Source organism: Salminus brasiliensis, chromosome 2 (genome assembly GCF_030463535.1).
Source record: "Salminus brasiliensis chromosome 2, fSalBra1.hap2, whole genome shotgun sequence".
NCBI classification, from domain to species: domain Eukaryota; kingdom Metazoa; phylum Chordata; class Actinopteri; order Characiformes; family Bryconidae; genus Salminus; species Salminus brasiliensis.
Window position 1 is genome coordinate 21,136,133 of NC_132879.1, and position 20,694 is coordinate 21,156,826.

The 20,694-nt window shown below is 42.6% G+C and overlaps 1 protein-coding gene across 2 annotated transcripts in view; it reads right to left on the minus strand.

The window, feature by feature from the left end:
• LOC140546627 (genetic suppressor element 1-like) overlaps positions 1–20,035 on the minus strand; it is a 60,347-nt gene extending 40,312 nt beyond the window's left edge. Inside the window, exon 1 of one of the 2 annotated variants that reach the window (XM_072670012.1) lies at positions 19,572–20,035. In XM_072670012.1, the coding sequence (XP_072526113.1) occupies positions 19,572–19,608 (37 nt within the window). In that variant the 5' untranslated portion in view covers positions 19,609–20,035. Of the gene's footprint in view, positions 1–2,659; positions 2,724–19,571 lie in introns of those variants that run through there. The other variant, XM_072670019.1, reaches the window with a different exon arrangement.
• Positions 20,036–20,694: the final 659 nt, after the last annotated feature.

The following is a 20,694-nucleotide window of genomic DNA, read 5'->3' on the forward strand; positions in this document are numbered from 1 at the left end:
AGCTTGTGAGTGAATGGCAGCATGTCTAATGGAGTCAGATGTTCAGTGGAGAGTTTCCGTGACATGGCTGCTCCCCAAAGATGCACACACACACACACACAGTGTGTAGCCCACTGATAGTAATGCTTTTGTGTGAAACAGGCCAAACAGCATTAGGAACGGATGGGTCATTCTGCCTGAGGGTGCACTAAGCCAGACTCCTCACAAGATACACACCCACACACACACCCATGCATGCTTCTCAACCTGTTAGTGTGCGTGCATGCTGTAAAAACACTAAGCCTTAAGGTACAGAAGTACAGACCGAAGCCACTGATCCTGAAATTCTTGTTTCTCAGAGTCTCGTTTACAGCCTTCAGTTAACAGTGCTGAGACAACACACACAGAGAGCAAACACACACACACACACACACACACACAGGCAAAGAGACAGTGAGATGGAGACAGGTATAACGAGATAAGGAGAGAGAGAGACATAGAGAGAGAGAGAGAGAGAGAGAGAGAGAGAGAGAGAGAGAGATGATTACTCATTCTGCTGAATCCTGTAAGGTCTGAAATCTGAAATGGAACCGATCGAGTGCTGCCAGACAGACTGCTGGGTGAACTATAGTCTTACACTGACGTGATGGCTTTTGGTCCAGCACTCCGTGTACAGTGACATTACACCAAAATCCAGTCATCTAATCAGGGCTCAAACACACCTTAGCTCTGAAGAGCAAACGTTGACATAAAACATTTGCGGAAGCCACCCAGTAGTGACACAGGGCCGAGGCCTGCACACAGCACATGCAAACTCATGATGATGAATAAACGGACCAGAGCAGCAGCAAAATCAGGGTCTCAGATCGGCCCGGGACACCACAGATGCCACGTGACTGGAATTGCGGCACGTATAAATAAGCAGGCACTCCAGTCAGTGGTAGCAGAGTGCAAAAAGATCAACATGGGAAAAGGACATGGCCTGACTAATGTCAAAAAGGGCATGATAATAGGATGCTGGGTGAAGGGTGGTAGCATCTCGGGATGTTCTAGAGCCTTCTCACCGAGTGCCTTCCACCAGCATAACACTGGTGCACCACAGACTACTGATGCCAGAGGGTAACAACGACTCTGCTGAGTGATACCGAGCAATTGATGCGCCACTTGTGGATAATTATATATATAATATATATATATATATACAAAAATATTGTGACACTTGGGTTAGGGTTAGAATCAAGGGTATTAAAAATGAGTGCAGTAGACTTTCTACTAAATTACAATGTACGCATTGCTGTGAAGATCTGACTGCATTCAGCAGCAAGTGTGAGGTCAGGATGTTGAATTACCACCACTCCATCTCATCCCAACAGTCCACGCCTGGCATTAGGCATAGTGCCAATAGGTTCATGTTTATTTGCTCCAGAGAGTCCTATTCTAATGACAGTACTTCTCTACAAGGAATAAGACAAGGTATGTGTATGTGTGTGTGCGTGCACTTGAACATCTTTGTCAGCAATGGGTGTGACTTAAAGTAGCTGAATGCATTCATTAGAAGGGATGTCCACAAATATTTGGACATATAGTGTATTTCTACAAGCAATTTCAGACCATTTCTGCTGGTATTTGTGGCATTTAATATGAAGCAAAAATGTAAATGGATTATTGTTGTAATAACTGAACAATTAGGCAAAAAAGACAAAAATGATATAAAATACATAAAATGAGATTATTAAAAAGATTATTATTTCTTATTATTATGCAATTATAAAGTAAAAAATGTAGGACTGAGTAATATGACTATCACCATTATCAGGATGTATTATTTTAAAATGTCACAATATATAGTGGATGTCATCAATACTTTAGTAGATTTAGAGAACTGCAGTGTCTGAAATGTTCTAAACGAGCCACCATTGGTACTTTTTAGTGTTTCAACCTTTTATCAGATCAATAAAAAATAAATATTGTGACATATCATGTATTATGAAGTATCGTGATATTATCTGTGTGTCAAATCGCCCAAACCTCACTGCAATGCATCCCTGTCTTCAGTAATAGCAGAAGTAAGTGAAGGCTACTGATAGCTGTAACGCAGACTTCCTACTACCACTACCCCCCCCCCTCCTCCTCTTTACCCTGAGGGGAGGGGAGGGGTTAGTTAATGGTCTGGCAGACCCAGTAAGGTCTGTATCAGCGTAGAAAAAGAGCAAAGCAGCCCATTCTGCCTGGAGCGCTTCAGAAGTTCATGCAGAGAGCAGCTTTATAGACTCGGTGTGAACTGTATCCTCCACATTACACACTGATCCACTCACTCTCCGGGGGCAGTCTGAGGTGGGCTTATTACTCTAAGTTCTTCAATAAAGCGAGAACAGCAGAACCGCACGAGCCATGGAGAGATATCTCTAATACTACAGAAGACTGGAACAGACCGAGAGAGAGAGAGAGAGAGAGAGGTCCGTGCCTCCAGGCGCTCTAGTCGACGGGCAGAACAGAAAGCGAGACTTGTATGTATGGATGCATGAAAACAAAGCAGCCTGTGATGCACAGCCCTGAGAGGCTGCTGGACGAGATCACACACGAGCCAAACACACAAAGGCTAAGCTAACGGAGAGACTAGTCTCGTCTAACGCTGAAACCACAGTCGTCCACGCAGCGCCGGATGAGAGCCACAACTCACCTTTAAGGAGGATTCAGTGCGGCTGTAGTCCATGTGCAGCTCCGTCCGCCTCAGCACTGATCCACACACCGAGAGGAAGCGGCGCACAGCGGGGGAGGGCAGGGCTTAGCGGAGGTGGGGCGTGGCTTCGAGGGAGATGAGGCGGGAAGAGGGCGGGGATTAGGGGGCAAATAAAGCTCAGCGGGAGCTCATCATTGGATGAATCTTGTAGGATTATTACAGAGGGGCGTGGCCTAAAGACTGATGCCTTTAGAGGCGGGGATTAGATGTAATCGGGGCGGGTATTATAGGCAGAAGGGGCGGGGATATCAACACTATCTTAGGCCACACCCCACAGCAATGAAACGCGGAGTAGGTGTCGGGCTGCTCCTGTGATTTCTCATCGATTTCTTATGAAAGTCCATTCCTACCAGGTAGAGGAGAAAATACTCTTTGTTTTTGGTAGCAGTCTAATAAATAACGACCTTCTTTCTCAAAATAATGACTTCTCTTTACAAAATTGTGATGTAGCATCGCAAAATAATGTTGTTTTTTGTCAAAATTGTGCTGTAGCATTTCATAATACTTTTCTTTTCAAAACTGTAAAATGGCATCTCAAAATAATGACTTTTTTCTCAAAGATGTGACGTAGCATATCAAAATAATTACTTCTTTATCAAAATTATGACGCAGCATAATTAATCAAAATAACAACTTTTCTCTCAAAATTGTGACGTAACATCTTAAAATACTGACTTTTCTCTCAAAATTGTGGTGTAGCATCTCAAAACAATGACTTTTCTCTCAAAACTGTGACGCAGCTTCTCAAAATAACTTCTTTCGTCAAAATTGTGATGTAGCATCTCAAAATAATGACTTGTTCGTCAATAATGTGATATAACATCTCAAAACAACAACTTTTCTCTCAAAATTGTCACATGACTAAAAATACTGACTTTTCATCTTTAAATTGTGGTGAAGAATCTCGAAACAATGACTTTTCTCTCAAAACTGTGATGCAGTTTCTCAAAATAACCATTTCTTTCATCAAAACTATGATGTAGCATTTCAAAATAATGACTTCTTTGTGAAAATTGTGATGTAGCCCCTCAAAATAATGTTTTATTTTTCAAATATGTGATGTAGCAGCTCAAAACACTGACTTTTCTTCTCAAAATTGTGACGTAGCATCTCAAAAAGATTTGTCTGTTAAAATTGGGATGTAGCATCTCAAAATAACAACTTTTCATCTCAAAATTGTGGTGAAGCATCTCAAAACAATGACTTTTTTGTCAAAATTGTGACAAAATTATGACTAAAATAATAACTGTTCTGACTTCTTTTCTCAAAATTTGACATATTAAATTTCCAGACATTAAGTTGCTAAGCTATTTTGGCCAGGCTACTCAGCTTCCCGAAAGAGAACGATGGTTTTCTTCTCTGCATGTGGGAATAGGCTTCCATTCTTTTTCACAAATTTAAGCCACACAAATGGAACTCCTGGCTCTTTTCCTTCTGTTTGGGTCTGAAGCCACAAATGTGGCTTAAAACATGGAGCTGAGGGCTACACACAAGTACCAAACCCACCTGCACATCGACTAACAACAGAGCAAAACACTGAGCAGTGACAACAAATACAAGCTGAGTCGTCATGTCATGTTTATTTACAAAACCAAAAATAAAACCATCGTTGGCTGAAGTGCTGCACAACAATTCCATGTTCCACTAACTTGGCCACATCAACTGGGCCCTAAAACCACTGCTGTAGCCATAAGAGTACGTCTTCATTGTTTTTTTTTCTGAAAGTAGGGAAATCCTTTATGATATAAAGGAACTGTACATACAAGGGACTTGCCACTTATTCAGCATGGTACATGTCTATCATATCTATGTTTTTAGGCACTGGTCAGCTGTGTGTGTGTCTGTATTACAGAAGAAAGGTGGATGGAGAGACAGATTCACAAGAGCTTTAATGTACTTTAAAAGTGGAAAAAGGGCATTTTAAAAGCTGTTAGCTGCCAAAAGGTGTTCAGACAGAAAACTTAACACTATCATGCCACAAAAAAAAACTCGCACCATCCGTTACAGCAGCATTACCACCTCACCACCAAACAGCCCGGCCCTCCCCATGGGGCAAAGCCAGAGGATCACTCACATGATTGCACAGCAGGAAACAAACCCAATGGACAAACACTGCAGGCTAGTGCTGTCACTCACACTTGTTCCTACCTCTTCCATTTAAAGCACCAATTAAGTTTCACCCTACATGACTCCAAATAGAATCTCTGCCTATTATAATACCAACTAACTCTGTTTACTTTGCTCTATAGATGAAAGGCGGAAGCACAATTGAGCAATCTTCTACTGTCTGTGGATTCCAGCATTGAGTTAATCTGGAAGTAAGTTCACACCCTGGTTTAAGAAGGATCAGACACTGCCGTAGAGAACCTGATGAGCTGAGGCAGTATGTATTTGAATGAAGTAAATTGAATGTAGGACTGAGTAATATGACTATCACCATTATCAGGATGCATTATTTGATAATATGTCACAAGATGCTTTTCGCCCTAAAACTCATTTCCAATGTTTAAAGTCATTGTGAAGCACACACACTTATGATCACACACATCAACTGGATTGTTTCAATACACCAGCTCACGTTCTAGACCAGGCAATATTACCATGGAGTTGCACGGTCGAACAAAACAATAACACAGTAGCTATAATTTATAATGTATATGTTATAACCATAACATTAGTACCACTGACAGGCACAGTGAAAAACATTGATTATCTTCATCTACAGCGGCATCTTTCAAGGTGCTGGATACTTTAGGCAGCAAGTGACCAGTAAGTTCTTAAAGGGAAAGTGTTAAAAGCAGGAAAATGGGCAAGCATAAGAATCAAGAGTCACTTTGACAAGGGCCACCATGTGAGGGCTATCTGACTGAGTCAGAACATCTCCAAAATAACAGGCAGGTCTTGTGGGGTTTTGTGGTATGCAGTGGTTAGTACCAACCAAAAGTGGTCCAAGAAAGGACAACCGATGAACTGGTGACCGATTCATACTTTAACCTGGTTAACCTGACCTTAATCGACACCTAAATCTCACCTTAACCTAATCATAATCTACACCTAAACCTAATCTTAACCCTAACCTACCTTTAATATACACCTAAACCTAATCCTTACCTTATTTGACACCTAAACCTAATGCTAACCATATTCTACACCTAAACCTAATCCTAACCTTATTCTACACCTAAACCTAATCCTAAAATTATTCTATACCTAAACCTAACCCTAACCTAACCTTAATCTACACCTAATCCAAACTGAACCTGAATCTACACCTAAACTTAATTCTAACCTTATTCTACACCTAAACCTCACCTTAACCTAACCTTAATCTACATCTAAACCTTATCTTGACCTAACCTTAATCTACACCTAAACCTCACCTTAACCGAACCTTAATCTACACTTAAACCTAGACTTAACCTACACCTTAATCTACACATAAACCTCACCTTAACCTAACCTTAATATACACCTAAACCTCACCTTAACCTAACCTTAATCTACACCTAAACCTTATCTTAACCTAACCTTTACATCTAAATCTATACCTAATCTTAACCTAACCTTATTATACATCTAAACCTAATTAGGATTTTCTACACCTAAACCTAATCTTAACCTACACCATCATCTACATCTAAACCTAATCTTAACCTACACCATCATCTACATCTAAACCTAATCTTGACCTAACCTTAAGATACACCTAAACCTAATCTTAATCTAACCTTCATCTACACCTAAACCTAATCTTAACCTACACCTTAATAATCCACACCTTTACATCTAAACCTAAACCTAACCTTAGGATACACCTAAACCTAATCTTAACCTACACCTTAATAATCCACACCTTTACATCTAAACCTAACCCTAACCTTAAGATACACCTAAACCTAATCTTAACCTAACCTTAATCTACACCTAAATCTAATCTTAAACTACACCTTAACCTACACCTTTCCATCTAAACCTAATCTTAACCTACACTTTAATCTACACCTAAACCTAATCTTAACCTACATTTTAATCTACACCTAAACCTAATCTTAACCTAATCTTAATCTACACCTTTACATTTAAACCTAAACCTAACCTAACCTTAATCTACACCTAAACCTTATCAACCTATCAGTCAACCTATATGGACGTTTCTATGTGAAATCAAATACATAGTGGACGCACTGCTAGTATTAGGCCTGTGTAATTCTTGCTTAGAGGCACCACTGAAGCACACGCTTTTCACATGCATTTCTGAACAAGCCGAAAGACACAGAACCATCACAGAAAATGAAAGAAGCATGTGGACTGAGACTGTAGAGTAATATTACCGGATTTTACACTAATCAAGGCTTAGATCATTGCTGAAATTGCAGTGTAAAATATTTCAAAAGCTCATTTTACACTATTTCCAACTTGTGATTTTTTACAAAAGTGCCTAAAGCCTTTATATTACCAGCCATGGAACACAATGTCTGAAGCCAGGAGAAATGTGCTTCAGCGCTGTCATGTCACTTTAGAGAGACATGAATAGAGATGACTGGGCCACTGCATATCTGAGCAGCAGAGAAAGAAGGTAGTAGAGGTAGTAAAGCCTCTTGGAGTTAATGTGATAATAAATGATGCTATCATGCAATCAGAGACAGGAAACAGCCCCCTTCTATAAACACACACTCTGCCATACAAAATACATGAGTGAAAAAATGAATAAATGAAAGGATGCTCCAACTGTGATCCCACCTGGACTGACTAAGCCACTTTTCTCTCTCTCTCTCTCTCTCTCTCTCTCTCTCTCTCTCTCTCTCTCTTTCTGCTAAAACACACACACACACATTCTCACTCTAACCCCCTATTTCAATGTTCAAAAAATGTCTCCTCTTCACCTCCCTGATCAGACGCTCCATCAGTAGCCTCAGGCACTAGGCCCCCCACCCCCACCACCCCCTTTGTGCTAATGAAAGCACACAGGCAGAGAGAGAGAGAGAGAAAGAGAGAGAGAGGAAGCAGCAGAATGAAGGGACATAGAAGAAGAACAAGAGGAGGGAGTTACTACTTACAGCATTCTCTCTCTCACACACACACACACATGCTAATACACACACACACACACACTCACATTGTGGACTTGAATTGGATTTGTGTGTGTGTGTTCAGCTGGCTGTGCCAAGTCAAGTGTGTGGTGGCACCAGACAAAAACACAGTTGAGCTCTGGGTAAAGGCCAGTATCTGCCCTCCAGACCTTTATACACACGTCAGAGGTCTTACAAACCAAGTAAGTGTGTGTGTGTGTATGTCTTCTGTATGTGTGCCTACAATTGGATGTTAGGTGTGTGTGTGTGTGTGTGTGTGTGTGGCAGTTAGCATTAACTGATAACAGAAGCACCTGCAGCTGTGAAACCCACGGGAAACTGAGGGATTATGGGCGTGGGGGGGGGGGGGGGGGGGGGCTGTAGGGAGAGGAAGAAGAGAGAGAGAGAGAGAGAGAAAGAGAGAGTTGAGTCGTGTGTGGAGATTCATTTGTTAGTGCTGCAATTAGAGTGCAGCTGAACAACAGAACAGCAGTATTATCCAGAGTACACAAACTCCCACACACACCAGTGAGGGTGGGGTTAGTGGATATATATAGAGATGTATATGTATGTGTGTGTGCGTATGTGTGTGTGTGTGTGTGTGTTTTAACCCAGGTGTTGCCCCATTTCATGCACACTGCTCACTGACACTGAGCCTCAGACAGGGTTGTAAATGGGGATTAGTGTGATTAGATGGAGGATTAAGTGAGGGCATCGCCACACACACCTGCACACAGCTACATGCGCGCACACACACGACAAACACAGAGCTAGAATAAACAGAAACAGCAGGTGAATGTGATGAGCGCAGTTTGGAAAGCGAGAGAGAAAGGGAGAGAGAAAGAGAGAAAAAAAAAGCAAGGCGTTATAGCTTCCCATGAGAGCAGGACTCAAGTTTAATGGCAGACACAGAAAAAAAGAACCTTTAAAAGGTTCTTCACGCTCGCACACATCTATTACGTCTGCTTTGGCATCACTCAAATAACCATCTGAAGCACCTCTAGTTTTCAGAGTTTGGCCAGCTAGTGGACTGGCTGTCAGTGGCATAGGGCTAGCGTAGAGTTTTTTAACAAATGCCTTCACCTCTTACCTGTGTGCATGTGTGTGTGTGTGTGTGCGTTTGTGTGTGTGTGCATGCATGTGTGTGTTTGTGTGTGTGTGTGTGTGTTTTAAACATACTATCCTTTTTTTTGTCTAAGAAAAAACAGTACCTGTCCTTTATCTCAATTCAACAAGAAAAAACACCTGAGCCATCTGCACCTAAGATATCTTTCACTCTCTCTCTCTCTCTCTCTCTCTCTCTCTCTCTCTCTCAATCTCTCTCTCTCTCTCTCTCTCTCTCTCTCTTTCTCTCTCTCTCTCTCTCTCGCTCACACACACTCACACACAGGCACACAGCACGCACACACACAGGCTAAAATCAACAAGGAACCACAGCAATAAATGTGTTTCTGAATCTGATATCAAACATTAACAAGGGCTGTAAAACACCCCCTACAAAGCACACACACACACACACACACACACAGTGGAAAGGGAAGATAGAGTGTCAAGCACCCTTAAGGAAAAAGATTCCACATGACATTATTTCATCCTTTTTTTGTTTTTAAAGCCAAAATAACCTGCATCTTTCCTCAAGTGGATTTTGTCCCTGGAGGGTCTCATTATTCAAGACAGATATAATGAAAATGAGCTCTGTTCTGATTGGCTGTTCTGTACTGTGCCTTATTTTAAAAAGCTCTGAAACACTCCTGAAAACTGCAGCGTGAATGGGTGAGGCTAAACAGCAGTATGCTAAATAGGTGGAGATATGCAAATGAGTTGATTATCTTGATGTCAGTCAAAACAGGCCATATATTTATTTATATAATATATTTATATATTGTATATATTGGCATATATATATTTCCATATGTGAACCGTTTTTATGCCTTAATTTAAAGCTGCAATGCTCTGGATTTATTGCTATTAGGCTCCCCCTACAGGGAGTGTAATTCACATTTACACCACTGTCACAAATACAAATCATGATAAGAGCAGCCCCTTGTGGATAGCTATGAACGTGCATTTGTTGACAAGCTGACAGAACCGGCATCTAAGGATAAGGATAAGGTGCACGTATTTGTCACTGTACAGTGTACAGCGAAATGTGTCCTCCGCATTTAACCCATCTGGTAGTGAACACACACTCACACACACACACACATGTGTTAGGGGCAGTGAGTACACACACACACCCAGAGCGGTGGGCAGCCAACTCCAGCGCCCGGGGAGCAGAGAGGGTAAAGGGCCCAACAGTGGCAGCTTGCCGAGCCCGGGAATCGAACCCACAACCCTGTTATCGACAGCCCGGAGCTCTAACCGCTGAGCCACCACTGCCCCTACTCTGAAAGTGAAAGAAGCATAAAAAACTGACAAGATCGGGTAATATTATGGAATTTTACACAAATACGCCACCAAGCACTACCAAGATACATAGTGCGGTATCCGACATTTTGGCCCGAAGTGGCAATGACAGAGACACCATTCTCCCTAATACAAGTCAGCATGCAAGTCAGTGCTGTTATTTTAGAGTCAATTTGCTCTTAAAGACAGCGAGGGAATTTCATTTTTCCATGATTTGGGCTTGGCCTCTCAAATGATTTTCTCCTAATTTATGATTTAGCTCCCTGCCACATGATCTTCTGCAGAAGCGTTGGCCATTGAAAGCAGGATGATTAGGCAGATTATGCAAATTTTGTCGGAATGAGGAGCACTGTGGCTGATGCTGGAACTCCAGAGAGCAGCAGTGGCAGCACTGAAACGGAACAGCAAACACTGCACGGAAATCATAAACCACAAAAACCTGCTTTTATTAGACAGACTGCAGAGGTGAGAGATAACACGTCGTGGAGGAGAATCTAACACACACTAGATAGAGTGGGGGGTTTTTCGTGCTCCCCGCTGCTGAATACCCACAGGTCTTCTCCACCACACACACACACACTCGCTTCTTTAATTACTCGACGCATCAAAGCGATTTGTTTGCTGCAAATAAGAGTAAATGTGGCACGGAGAGAAAGGGACCGGGAAAAAAGCAGGCTGGTGGAAAATACAATATAATTACCGGCTTATTAGTTACACAGACAACTCACACAAATGAAATATGCTTTTTATTTGTTCCCTGGCCCTGGGATTTGAAAAAGCTCCCAAGGCTCGCCGTATCTTTCCTATCCATGTCTCGTTAAGTCTCGGTTTTGAAAGGGAATCGCGTTTGTCCTGTTTTCTCGGCTGTTATCGTTTGTTGTTGTGCAAAAGAGAGCGTCCCTGAAGATCGGCCACGCTGAGTCCAGACCAGACTGCCATTGACAGTTGTCGTGGAGACTGACTGTCTGCATGGAGTGTAGAAGGACAGCACTGCACTGGCTTTAATAGTATGATGGTATGGTTGTAATGCAGCTGTGTTTAGGGTGCAGAGAGGAACGAGAAGAAGAAGAGGCCACAGACATGTAAAACATACTCTTATATAGGAAAGAGAACTATGGACACATAGTTGGTCTAGCCGACGGTTTGAGGTTATGCTGAAGAATTCTTAGGTACTCCTCTTTCTTCATTTTTTCTTCATCCACTTTGTGCAATGTCCCACTGGTAGCGAAGCAGCCCCAAAGCAACAGGCATTAGGACCTTACCTCTACTCCTCTGAACAAACCTCTGGGCATTATGATTTGTGATCTAATTACTCAGTCTTTGTCTTATCTAACCATAAAATGTTCCTCCAGAAGTCCTTAGTTTTGTCTGTGGTCGAACCTGAAATGAATGATTGATTCACTAAGGTGGAGATGGTGGATATGGGCCATGCCACCTAGCAGAGAACGTGTTTTTAAAAGGTTCCATTATTGAAACGTTAATAATGTTCAGAAATACTGTAACATCACAGATTTGTTCTTTAAGCAATGCCACAGAAGAACCAATTTTGGTTCCATGAAGAACCCTGTTAAGCCTTGCTTAAGGGCCCAACAGTGGCAGCTTGCCTGCCGAGCCCGGGTATCGAACCCATGACCCTTTCATCAATAGCCCAGAGCTCTAACTGCTGAGCCACCACTGCAAGTAAAGGTTGTCACATGTCTCTATTACAACTTTTATGGCATCCCTCAATGAATCGTCTGAAGCGCCTTTATTTTCAAGAGTCAGCTAGTGGACTGTCTGTCAGTAGGGCTTTCATAGCAGCAGGTGCTGTGGTCTGAGGTAGGCTCTGTTGTAGAGTTTTTTGTTGTGTTTCAGCATGTTTCACCCTTAGGCGTTTCACTCTGAGTACCTCAGACCTTAACAGTCAGGGAGATTTATGTTATATGGGACATCTTTTTATGTTATATACTGTATACATGAATGGCTATTGCAGTGCTTTACCTACACAGATCTGTCTTTTCAATAAAGCAAACCTACGACTGAACTGAAAAAGAGAGAGACAGACTAAGAATAAGTGAGTGAGTGTGTGTGTGGGTTGGGTAGGGGAGGGAAAAGAGACAGAAAAAGATCAGTAACAGACTTTTAATGGTGCCCCTAGAGTTTCTGTGCAATTAAACCTACTGGCACAATGCCTAACCACACACACACACCTGTCTATGTGAAAGAAAGAAGGCCTTTGCTCCAACGGTCCCCATCATTCACTGCAAGCTCAAGCAGACAGTGTGTGTGTGTATGTATGTGTAGGTGTGTGTGTGTGTGTGTGTGGTTAAGTGTGTTTCTATGGGTTTTTGCTTAGATCAGTAAGCTGAAGCGGGCCCTCCAGGCCATATTTAGAGGCCTCTAGAAGCAAAACCTCAGCAATGCTGCAGTCTCACATTTGGTTAAACACATCGCTGCTATTGTCTGTCTCTCTCAGCAACAACACACACTTGTTAGCAGTGTGTGATGGCATTGTGGCTGAGGCCTCTGGTGCAGCAGTTATTGGAGCACAGCTGTTCATTTTGGTATACAGTGCCTTTCAGTTAGATACATGGGCTCCCTGGTGCACCTGCGCGAGGAGGACCGTTTACAGCATGAGGAGCTGCAGAAGGAAGTAACAGGCGGAAAACTGTAAAAGCTCTGGACCTCTGTAAATACACAGCGCTTCTCAATGCGACCTTTGAATGCACTCGAATGCACATACACACACACACACGCATATGTGAAAATACACGTTCACTCACACCCTGTAATACACTCTCACACGTCTCACAATAGCTGTGTGTTGTGAAAGACCACAAACACAGAGGTAAGGCCTCTACAACACTCACCAACAAACCTTAATGCTGGGTTGGTGTGTTCTAGAATCCTTCCTCCATTCACTGTGTTCTAGAATCCTTCCTCCATTCACTGTGTTCTAGAATGTTTTCCTCCATTCACTGTGTTCTAGAATGCTTCCTTCATTCACTGTTTTCTAGAATCCTTCCTCCATTCACTGTGTTCTAGAATGTTTTCCTCCATTCACTGTGTTCTAGAATCCTTCCTCCATTCACTGTTCTAGAACGTTCTCTCACATTCTCACTGTTCTAGAATGTTTTCCTCCATTCACTGTGTTCTAGAATCCTTCCTTCATTCACTGTGTTCTAGAATGTTTACCTCCATTCACTGTGTTCTAGAATCATTCCTTTGTTCACAGTGTTCTAGAATGTTTTCCTCCATTCACTGTGTTCTAGAATGCTTTCCTCCATTCACTGTGTTCTAGAATCCTTCCTCCATTCACTGTTCTAGAACGTTCTCTCACATTCTCACTGTTCTAGAATGTTTTCCTCCATTCACTGTGTTCTAGAATCCTTCCTTCATTCACTGTGTTCTAGAATGTTTACCTCCATTCACTGTGTTCTAGAATCATTCCTTTGTTCACAGTGTTCTAGAATGTTTTCCTCCATTCACTGTGTTCTAGAATCCTTCCTTCATTCACTGTGTTCTAGAATGTTTACCTCCATTCACTGTGTTCTAGAATCATTCCTTTGTTCACAGTGTTCTAGAATGTTTTCCTCCATTCACTGTGTTCTAGAATGCTTCCTTCATTCACTGTGTTCTAGAATGTTTACCTCCATTCACTGTGTTCTAGAATCATTCCTTTGTTCACAGTGTTCTAGAATGTTTTCCTCCATTCACTGTGTTCTAGAATGCTTCCTTCATTCACTGTGTTCTAGAATGTTTACCTCCATTCACTGTGTTCTAGAATCATTCCTTTGTTCAAAGTGTTCTAGAATGCTTCCCCTCATTCACACATAGTTCTAGAATGTTTTCCATTTGCAAAATTCTAGAATGTTCTCTTCTAGTCATGCCATTCTAGAATGTTCTATTATAATCACACTGTTCTTCTGTTCTAGAAGGTTCTATTCCATTGACACTATTATAGAACATTGTACTCCATTCTCACTATTTTAGAAGGTTCTCCTCCACTCATACTATTCTACAACATTCTAATCCATTAACAGAGTTGTCGAATGCACACTATTCTAGAAGGTTCCCTTCTATTTACAGATTCTAAAAGGTTCTACACGAAAGTGAATTCTTTCCTCCATTTACATCAGTATAGAACATTCTATGCACTGTTATATTGTTTCATCTATTCACAGTGTTCTACAAGGTTCTCATCATTTCACTCTATTCTAGAAGGTTCTCCTCCATTCTCTCTATTCTAGAAGGTTCTCCTCCACTCATAGTATTCTACAACATTCTACTCCATTTACAGTGTTGTTGAATTCTTTCCTCCATTTACACCAGTCTAGAACGTTTTACTCCATTGACATTGTTGTAGAATGTTTTCCTTTATTCACACTGTTCTAGAATGTTCTCCTCATTTCACTGCAATCTAAGAGGTTCTTCCTCTCTAACAAGGTTGTCAAATATTTCTTCCATTCACACTATTCTAGAACGTTCTCCTCCATATATAGTATTCTAGAAGGTTCTCCTCCATATATAGTATTCTAGAAGGTTCTCCTCCATATGTAGTATTCTAGAAGGCTCTCCTCCATATATAGTATTCTAGGACATTATCCTCCATATATAGTATTCTAAAAGGTTCTGTTCCATTCTAGAACATTATAATACATTTTTTTTCCCCTCCATTTACACCGTTGTGGAACGTTCAACTTCACTGATGATGTGGAAGGTTCTCCTCCATTCCCACTATTTGAATACTGCAACATGTCTCATAATCATAATAAGCAACAACACGATCACAGTATGAGTGGTGGTGTTCTTTCAAGTACCGTCTTCTACAGCTTTACCACACTTTACTACAGTCTACTGCTTCCGTTCCACACGGTTCAGCCTCCTATAAATCTATTACATCCTCCTTCCCTTTCACACGTCCCAGCTTACTGCCGCCGACCATTACCTCGCTCACGCTCTCTCTTTCTCTCTCTCTTCTTTTCATCCATTTCTCCACTTCTCCTTTCATCACTCCATCCTCTCCTCCTATTGGAGGGGGTATAATTAGCTGCTTGTGTCAGACACAATTTCTTCCCCCTCTTTCTTCCATTCTATCTGCTTCTTCTTTTTTTCTCCATTTCTGTTTTCAACGCTCCTCCTTATCCCCTCTCAAGTAATCATTGAGGGACTAGCGTGTGTCTGACACGGTCGCTGTAGCAACGGCGCCGAAGAGCCAGGGGGAGGGCAGGGGGGTTCTGTGTGTGAATGAGTGAGAGAAGGAAGAGAATGGAGAGAACCCAGGGATGGCAGACTACCCACTGAGAGGAAGAGTGGAGCGAAGGAGAGGGGGGTAGATGCAGACACACATGCATGCGCACACACACACACACACACACATACACACATACACACACACACACACACATGCAGTCTGTCTCTCACACACAACCACACTGAGGAAAAAACTGTTTTTCTCATTCAGCTCAGACCAACAACAAACCTTAATGCTTGCACACAGACGGAGCAGTTACTGTGCTACTGTGATCTCTGCTGCTGCTGTGTGTGTGCGTGTGTGTGTGTGTGTGTGTGTGTGAGTGTGTGTGTGTGTGGCAGCAGCTCCTCCAGCACAGATGGTGATGTGTGGCAGTCCCTGCCTAGTTTATTAATAATGCTGATGAGGTCTGGGCTGACAGTGCTGGACACACACACACATAGAGCGAGAGAGACAGAGAGAGAGAAATGGTGGGGTCAGAGCCCACTGACATCTACCAATACTCACCATGCATTTTACTGCATATAAAAATCTCATTAGTTCTATTTAACATAACACAAATTTTCTTTCAACAATAATAATAATACTTATTATTATTATTATTATTATTATTATTATTAATAATAATAATATGTTATCTGCTGTTGTTATTGCTGCTGTTCCAATGCTTTGGCAAGAGTGTACTCAAGCAGTCATATCAGTCAATCAGAACTGATAGAACAGAACAGAGAGAGAGAGAGAGAGAGAAAGAGGGAAGGAGAAAGTGGGATAGACAAAGAGGGAGGGAAAAAGAAGGAGAGAGAGAGAAAGCAAAACATTGAGAGAGAGAGAGAGAGCAGAAAGTCTTTAAGCAGAAGAGAATCATGTATTTCTTCCTTTTTTTCTTGTGCTGTTACGCTGTGTCTGCCTCTCTCTGCTCAACTTCCCGTGAGTTCCTCACCCCTGGCCTTCAGCCGACCCCTGGGGTCAAACCGGTCAGAGGTCAGAGCTGAGAGGAGGGTGTGTGTTATTTGATGTTTTAGTTTAATGGTTTAGTTGGGTTTATGATCAGAGAGGCTAAGGCTGCTAATCTTCTCTCTGACTCCTTTAAAAGCTCTGTGTAATGCCCTAAAACAAACAGATATGAAAAATCAACCTGAAAACCAAAATATCATATTTCAAAATGTGAAAAACCTACACAAAAAACTTTTTTGTATCTGTATGTTTTATGGGATTCGGTCACCCGCTATTTCACTGTTTCTTCTGACATCGAGGGTATTTACAAATATCCTGAGTAACTGTCTCTACTGTCCAGGGAAGGCTTTCTGCTGGATTCTGGAGCATTGCTTGGGAGATTTAATTGCATTCAGCAACGAGAGTGTTTGTAAGCTCAGGATGTTGGATGATCACCATCCCACCTCATCACCAACTCCTCAAATCATCCTAAAAACACTAGCTGGGGCCCCAACCATCATTCCAGAGAATACAGTTCCACTGCTCCACAGCTCAGTGTTGGGGTATTTTATATGCCATTAGGCATGGAGCCAATAGGTTAATTTTATCTGTTCCAGAGAGTCCTATTCTATTGACAATGTTTCTTTACAGGGACTATACAAGCTGTGTGTGTGTGCATTTGCACATCTGTGTCATCTATTTATCTATCAAATAGTATTTGCATGCCTAGCTATTATGCCCCTTAAAGCTTAATATTAATATTAACACTTATTATCCAGTGATGGCTGGGAAACCAATCAGTGACTATTATGTTTGCGCAATGTTTGACCACACACAGAACTTAACCCATTGCATCCAGCAGACCCAGAACCGGATAAGCTTTCTCGCCATAAATGTCTGAGATGGTAGTGGCTATTCTACATTACATACTGCTGCCACCTCAAAAAAAAACATAATGAATTTCTAGTTGAAACAAATGTGAAAAAACATGTGTAGGCCATGCTACGCTACACCATGACTAGCCTAAAGCTGCCAGCAGTGTTGCACCTCTGAAGAGTATTTTGGTTCACCTTTTGGATTTGACTGAGGTTTCCCTCCTTTTCCACAGGATATGATGGAATATTTACCCTCAGCTCGATTTGTATGGGACCTTTTTTAGTAGCTATATGGTTACAGAGTTATGTCATGCTGTAATCCAGAGCAAAAGTAGAGATAGCACATGTTTCAAAGAAAACACATTATCATCTTTTCTCCCACTCTACTGCTAAAGTGTGAGGTGTGCGTGTGTGTTAGTGTTAACCTAACACTTCCCCCCAGCTCTTAAATAAAAACACACACAGGCTTTTCCCAGCCAGCTAATGACTGACACTAAAGAGAGAAGAGAGGAAAGATCCAGCTTATATTTCAATTACAGCAGAAACTGCAAGTCTAGCACACCCAGTACAACTGCAGCTGAGAGCAGTACTGAACCCTGCCCTACACACAGTAACACCACCTCTCTCTCTCTCTCTCTCTCTCTCTCTCTCTCTGTCATAATCAATTTAGAAATAGGAGAATGGTGCACATCTGAACGTCTAGCTATCCAGATTTGTCTGGGATCAGTTAAAGTATTAGAGGATGTAATTAATACAGTCAGGGCATCTCTTCCCCCCTGCCCTAACGCTGTTTGTGGCTCCTGTTCTGGCTGGTGGACAGGGATCCTTCCTTCTCAGCAGCTTCTCTCCTTCAGGGGGCTGCAGAAGTTGTCTTTCTCAACCGTGGGCAAAAGGGGCTTGCTAGCAGAGCTGGATAAAATTCTCTGAGACTCTCTGAAAGGATCTCTCCCTGTCCCTGAGGGCCTCTTGCCTTCACGGATCTTACACTGTGTGATACCGACCAGTGATCCTGTAGCCAAGTTTAACCCGGCTGTTTCAGCATTCTCTCTCTTCTGTAGGAACACTGACACTGTTGCCCAGGTGTTCTCGGATTGCTCCAGGTTGGTTCCCCTCTTTGAGCTCCTCTGTGGAGTTCTCAGAAGGTTGGGACACTTGTTTACTGACCTTCTGATTATCTTTGGTTACAAGAACTTCAAGGCAGCGTTGGCTAAACTTTACAGTGGGTCGAGCCAATCTGGCGATTTGGAATTCTTTTAGAATGGAAGGGAAGGACATAGACATGCTGGAACAGTTTAGAGGGTCAATAAAATCAGGTAAAAAGTTTTAGATCTATTAATGATGTAGGATAATATATATTAGCATGCTGAATTATTCATTATGCTTTTAAGTATGTTTAATTATTTCCTTTGATGCCCAAATAAAGTACTTTGTCCCTGTCTTTCTGTCTCTATTTCTCTGTCTCTCTCTTTCACTCAGAGACTCTCTCTCTCTCCCTCTCTCTCTCTCTCTCTCTCTCTATATATATATATATATATATATATCTGCCTCTTTGTGCCTCCCTCTCCCACTCTTTCTCTATGTCTCTATCTTTGTCTCTCTCTCTCTCTCTTTCTCCCGCTCTCTCTCTCTCTCTCTCACACACACTCTTTTACTCTCTCTCTCTCTTCCTGCCCTCCTCTTTCTGTCTGTTTCTCTGTCTCTCACATTCTTCTTTCTCTGTCTCTCTCCATCTCGCTGTGCCTCTGTGTTCCATTCTCTCTCTCTCTCTCTCTCTCTCTCTCTCTCTCTCTCTCTTCCTGTCCTCCTCTTTCTGTCTGTTTCTCTGTCTCTCTCCATCCCTCTGTGCCTCTGTGTTCCATTCTCTCTCTCTCTCTCTCTCTCTCTCTCTCTCTCTCTCTCTCTCTCTCTCTTCCTGCCCTCCTCGCTCTGTCTGTTTTTCTGTCTCGCTCTGTGTCTATTTCTGTCTTTCTCTCATTCTCCCTCTCTGTCTTTCTTATTTTATCTCTGTGTCTCTCTCTCTTTCTGTTTCTCTTTCTTTCTCTCTGTATCTCTCTCCCATTTTCTCTCTCTCTCTTCCTGCCCTCCTCTTAACCTCTCAAATCACCACAGCTCTGCTTGAATTAACCTTCTAGCCTTTCATCCCTCCTACACTACACCCCCCACCCCACTTCATCACACACTCACACACACACTCACAGATACACACACACACACACACACACACACACACACACACTCACACGCACACTCACAGACACACACACACACACACACACACACATACACACATACAGACGCACAGACCTCCCCAAAAGCCAGAGCTAAAGCGGTCTTACCGGACAGGTAGTACAGTGGAGCCTTTAGTCCGAACATGCTGTAGTGATCTGGGATGCTGAAATCAGGTGGGCTCAGACAGAGAAAACGACTGTAGAGTGATTGGGGGGCAGTTTCTCCCGCTCCAGGAAAGCACTCCACAAGGGGGTCCACGGGTCAGAGAAGTCATGGAAGTTCCGGGCAGGCAGAGGTCAGAGAGCTCATGAGCGCTGTGGGGCTTTCACTGACAGATCCGAGGCTTTCTCCAGAGGAGCGCTGAGCAGGACGGACACAGCCAGACTCCGAATGAATAGTCCCACAAACAAGCGTGCGAAATGTGTCATCCCTTCATCCTCAGGAACAAGGGGAGAGTTCTCCCTCCTCCTCCTCTTCCTCCTCCTCCTCCTCCGTTCACTCGCTCTGCCTGTCTTTTATCCTCTTTTCCTCCTTCCCTCTATCACAGCGTCCCACTGCTGACTGACTGCATGGCTGAGCAGAGAGGAGGAGCACACAGTGAGCCTTCTACTGAGAGAGGGAGGCGAGAGAGAGAGAGAGAGAGAGAGAGAGAGGAGGGGGGAGAGAGCAAGCAAGACTGACAGTGAGTGATAAACAGTAACAGAGTATGTGAGTGAGAGACAGAAAGACAGAAAGAGAGCGATAAAGAGAGACACAGGCAAAGAGAAAGAGATAAAGGGAGAGAGAGGTAAAGACAGAGTGAAAAGAGTGAGAAATAGAGAAGTATAAGGAGAAGAATGAGCGAGAGAGAAAGAGAGATGGGGAAGAAGAGAGAGAGACATAGATGAGAGGCTGGGAGGGAGAGAGCAAGCAAGTTATAACAGAAACAGTGAAAGAGAGGGAGAGAGAGGGGGTTAAGAGAAAAGGGTGTAGAAAGAGAAATAGAAGTAGAGAAAGACACAGGAGGAGAAAAAAGGATAGAGGGGGCAGAGAAAAAGGGAGAGTGAGCGAGAGACAGAGGTAGTGAGAGAGAGGGCAGAGAAAAAGAGGTAGTGAGAGAGCGACAGAGAGAGTGAGAGAGAGGGCAGAGAAAGAGAGAGAGTGAGCGAGAGACAGAGGACAGAGAAAGAGAGAGAGTGAGCGAGAGACAGAGGTAGCGAGAGAGGGTAGAGAAAAAGAGAGAGTAAGTGA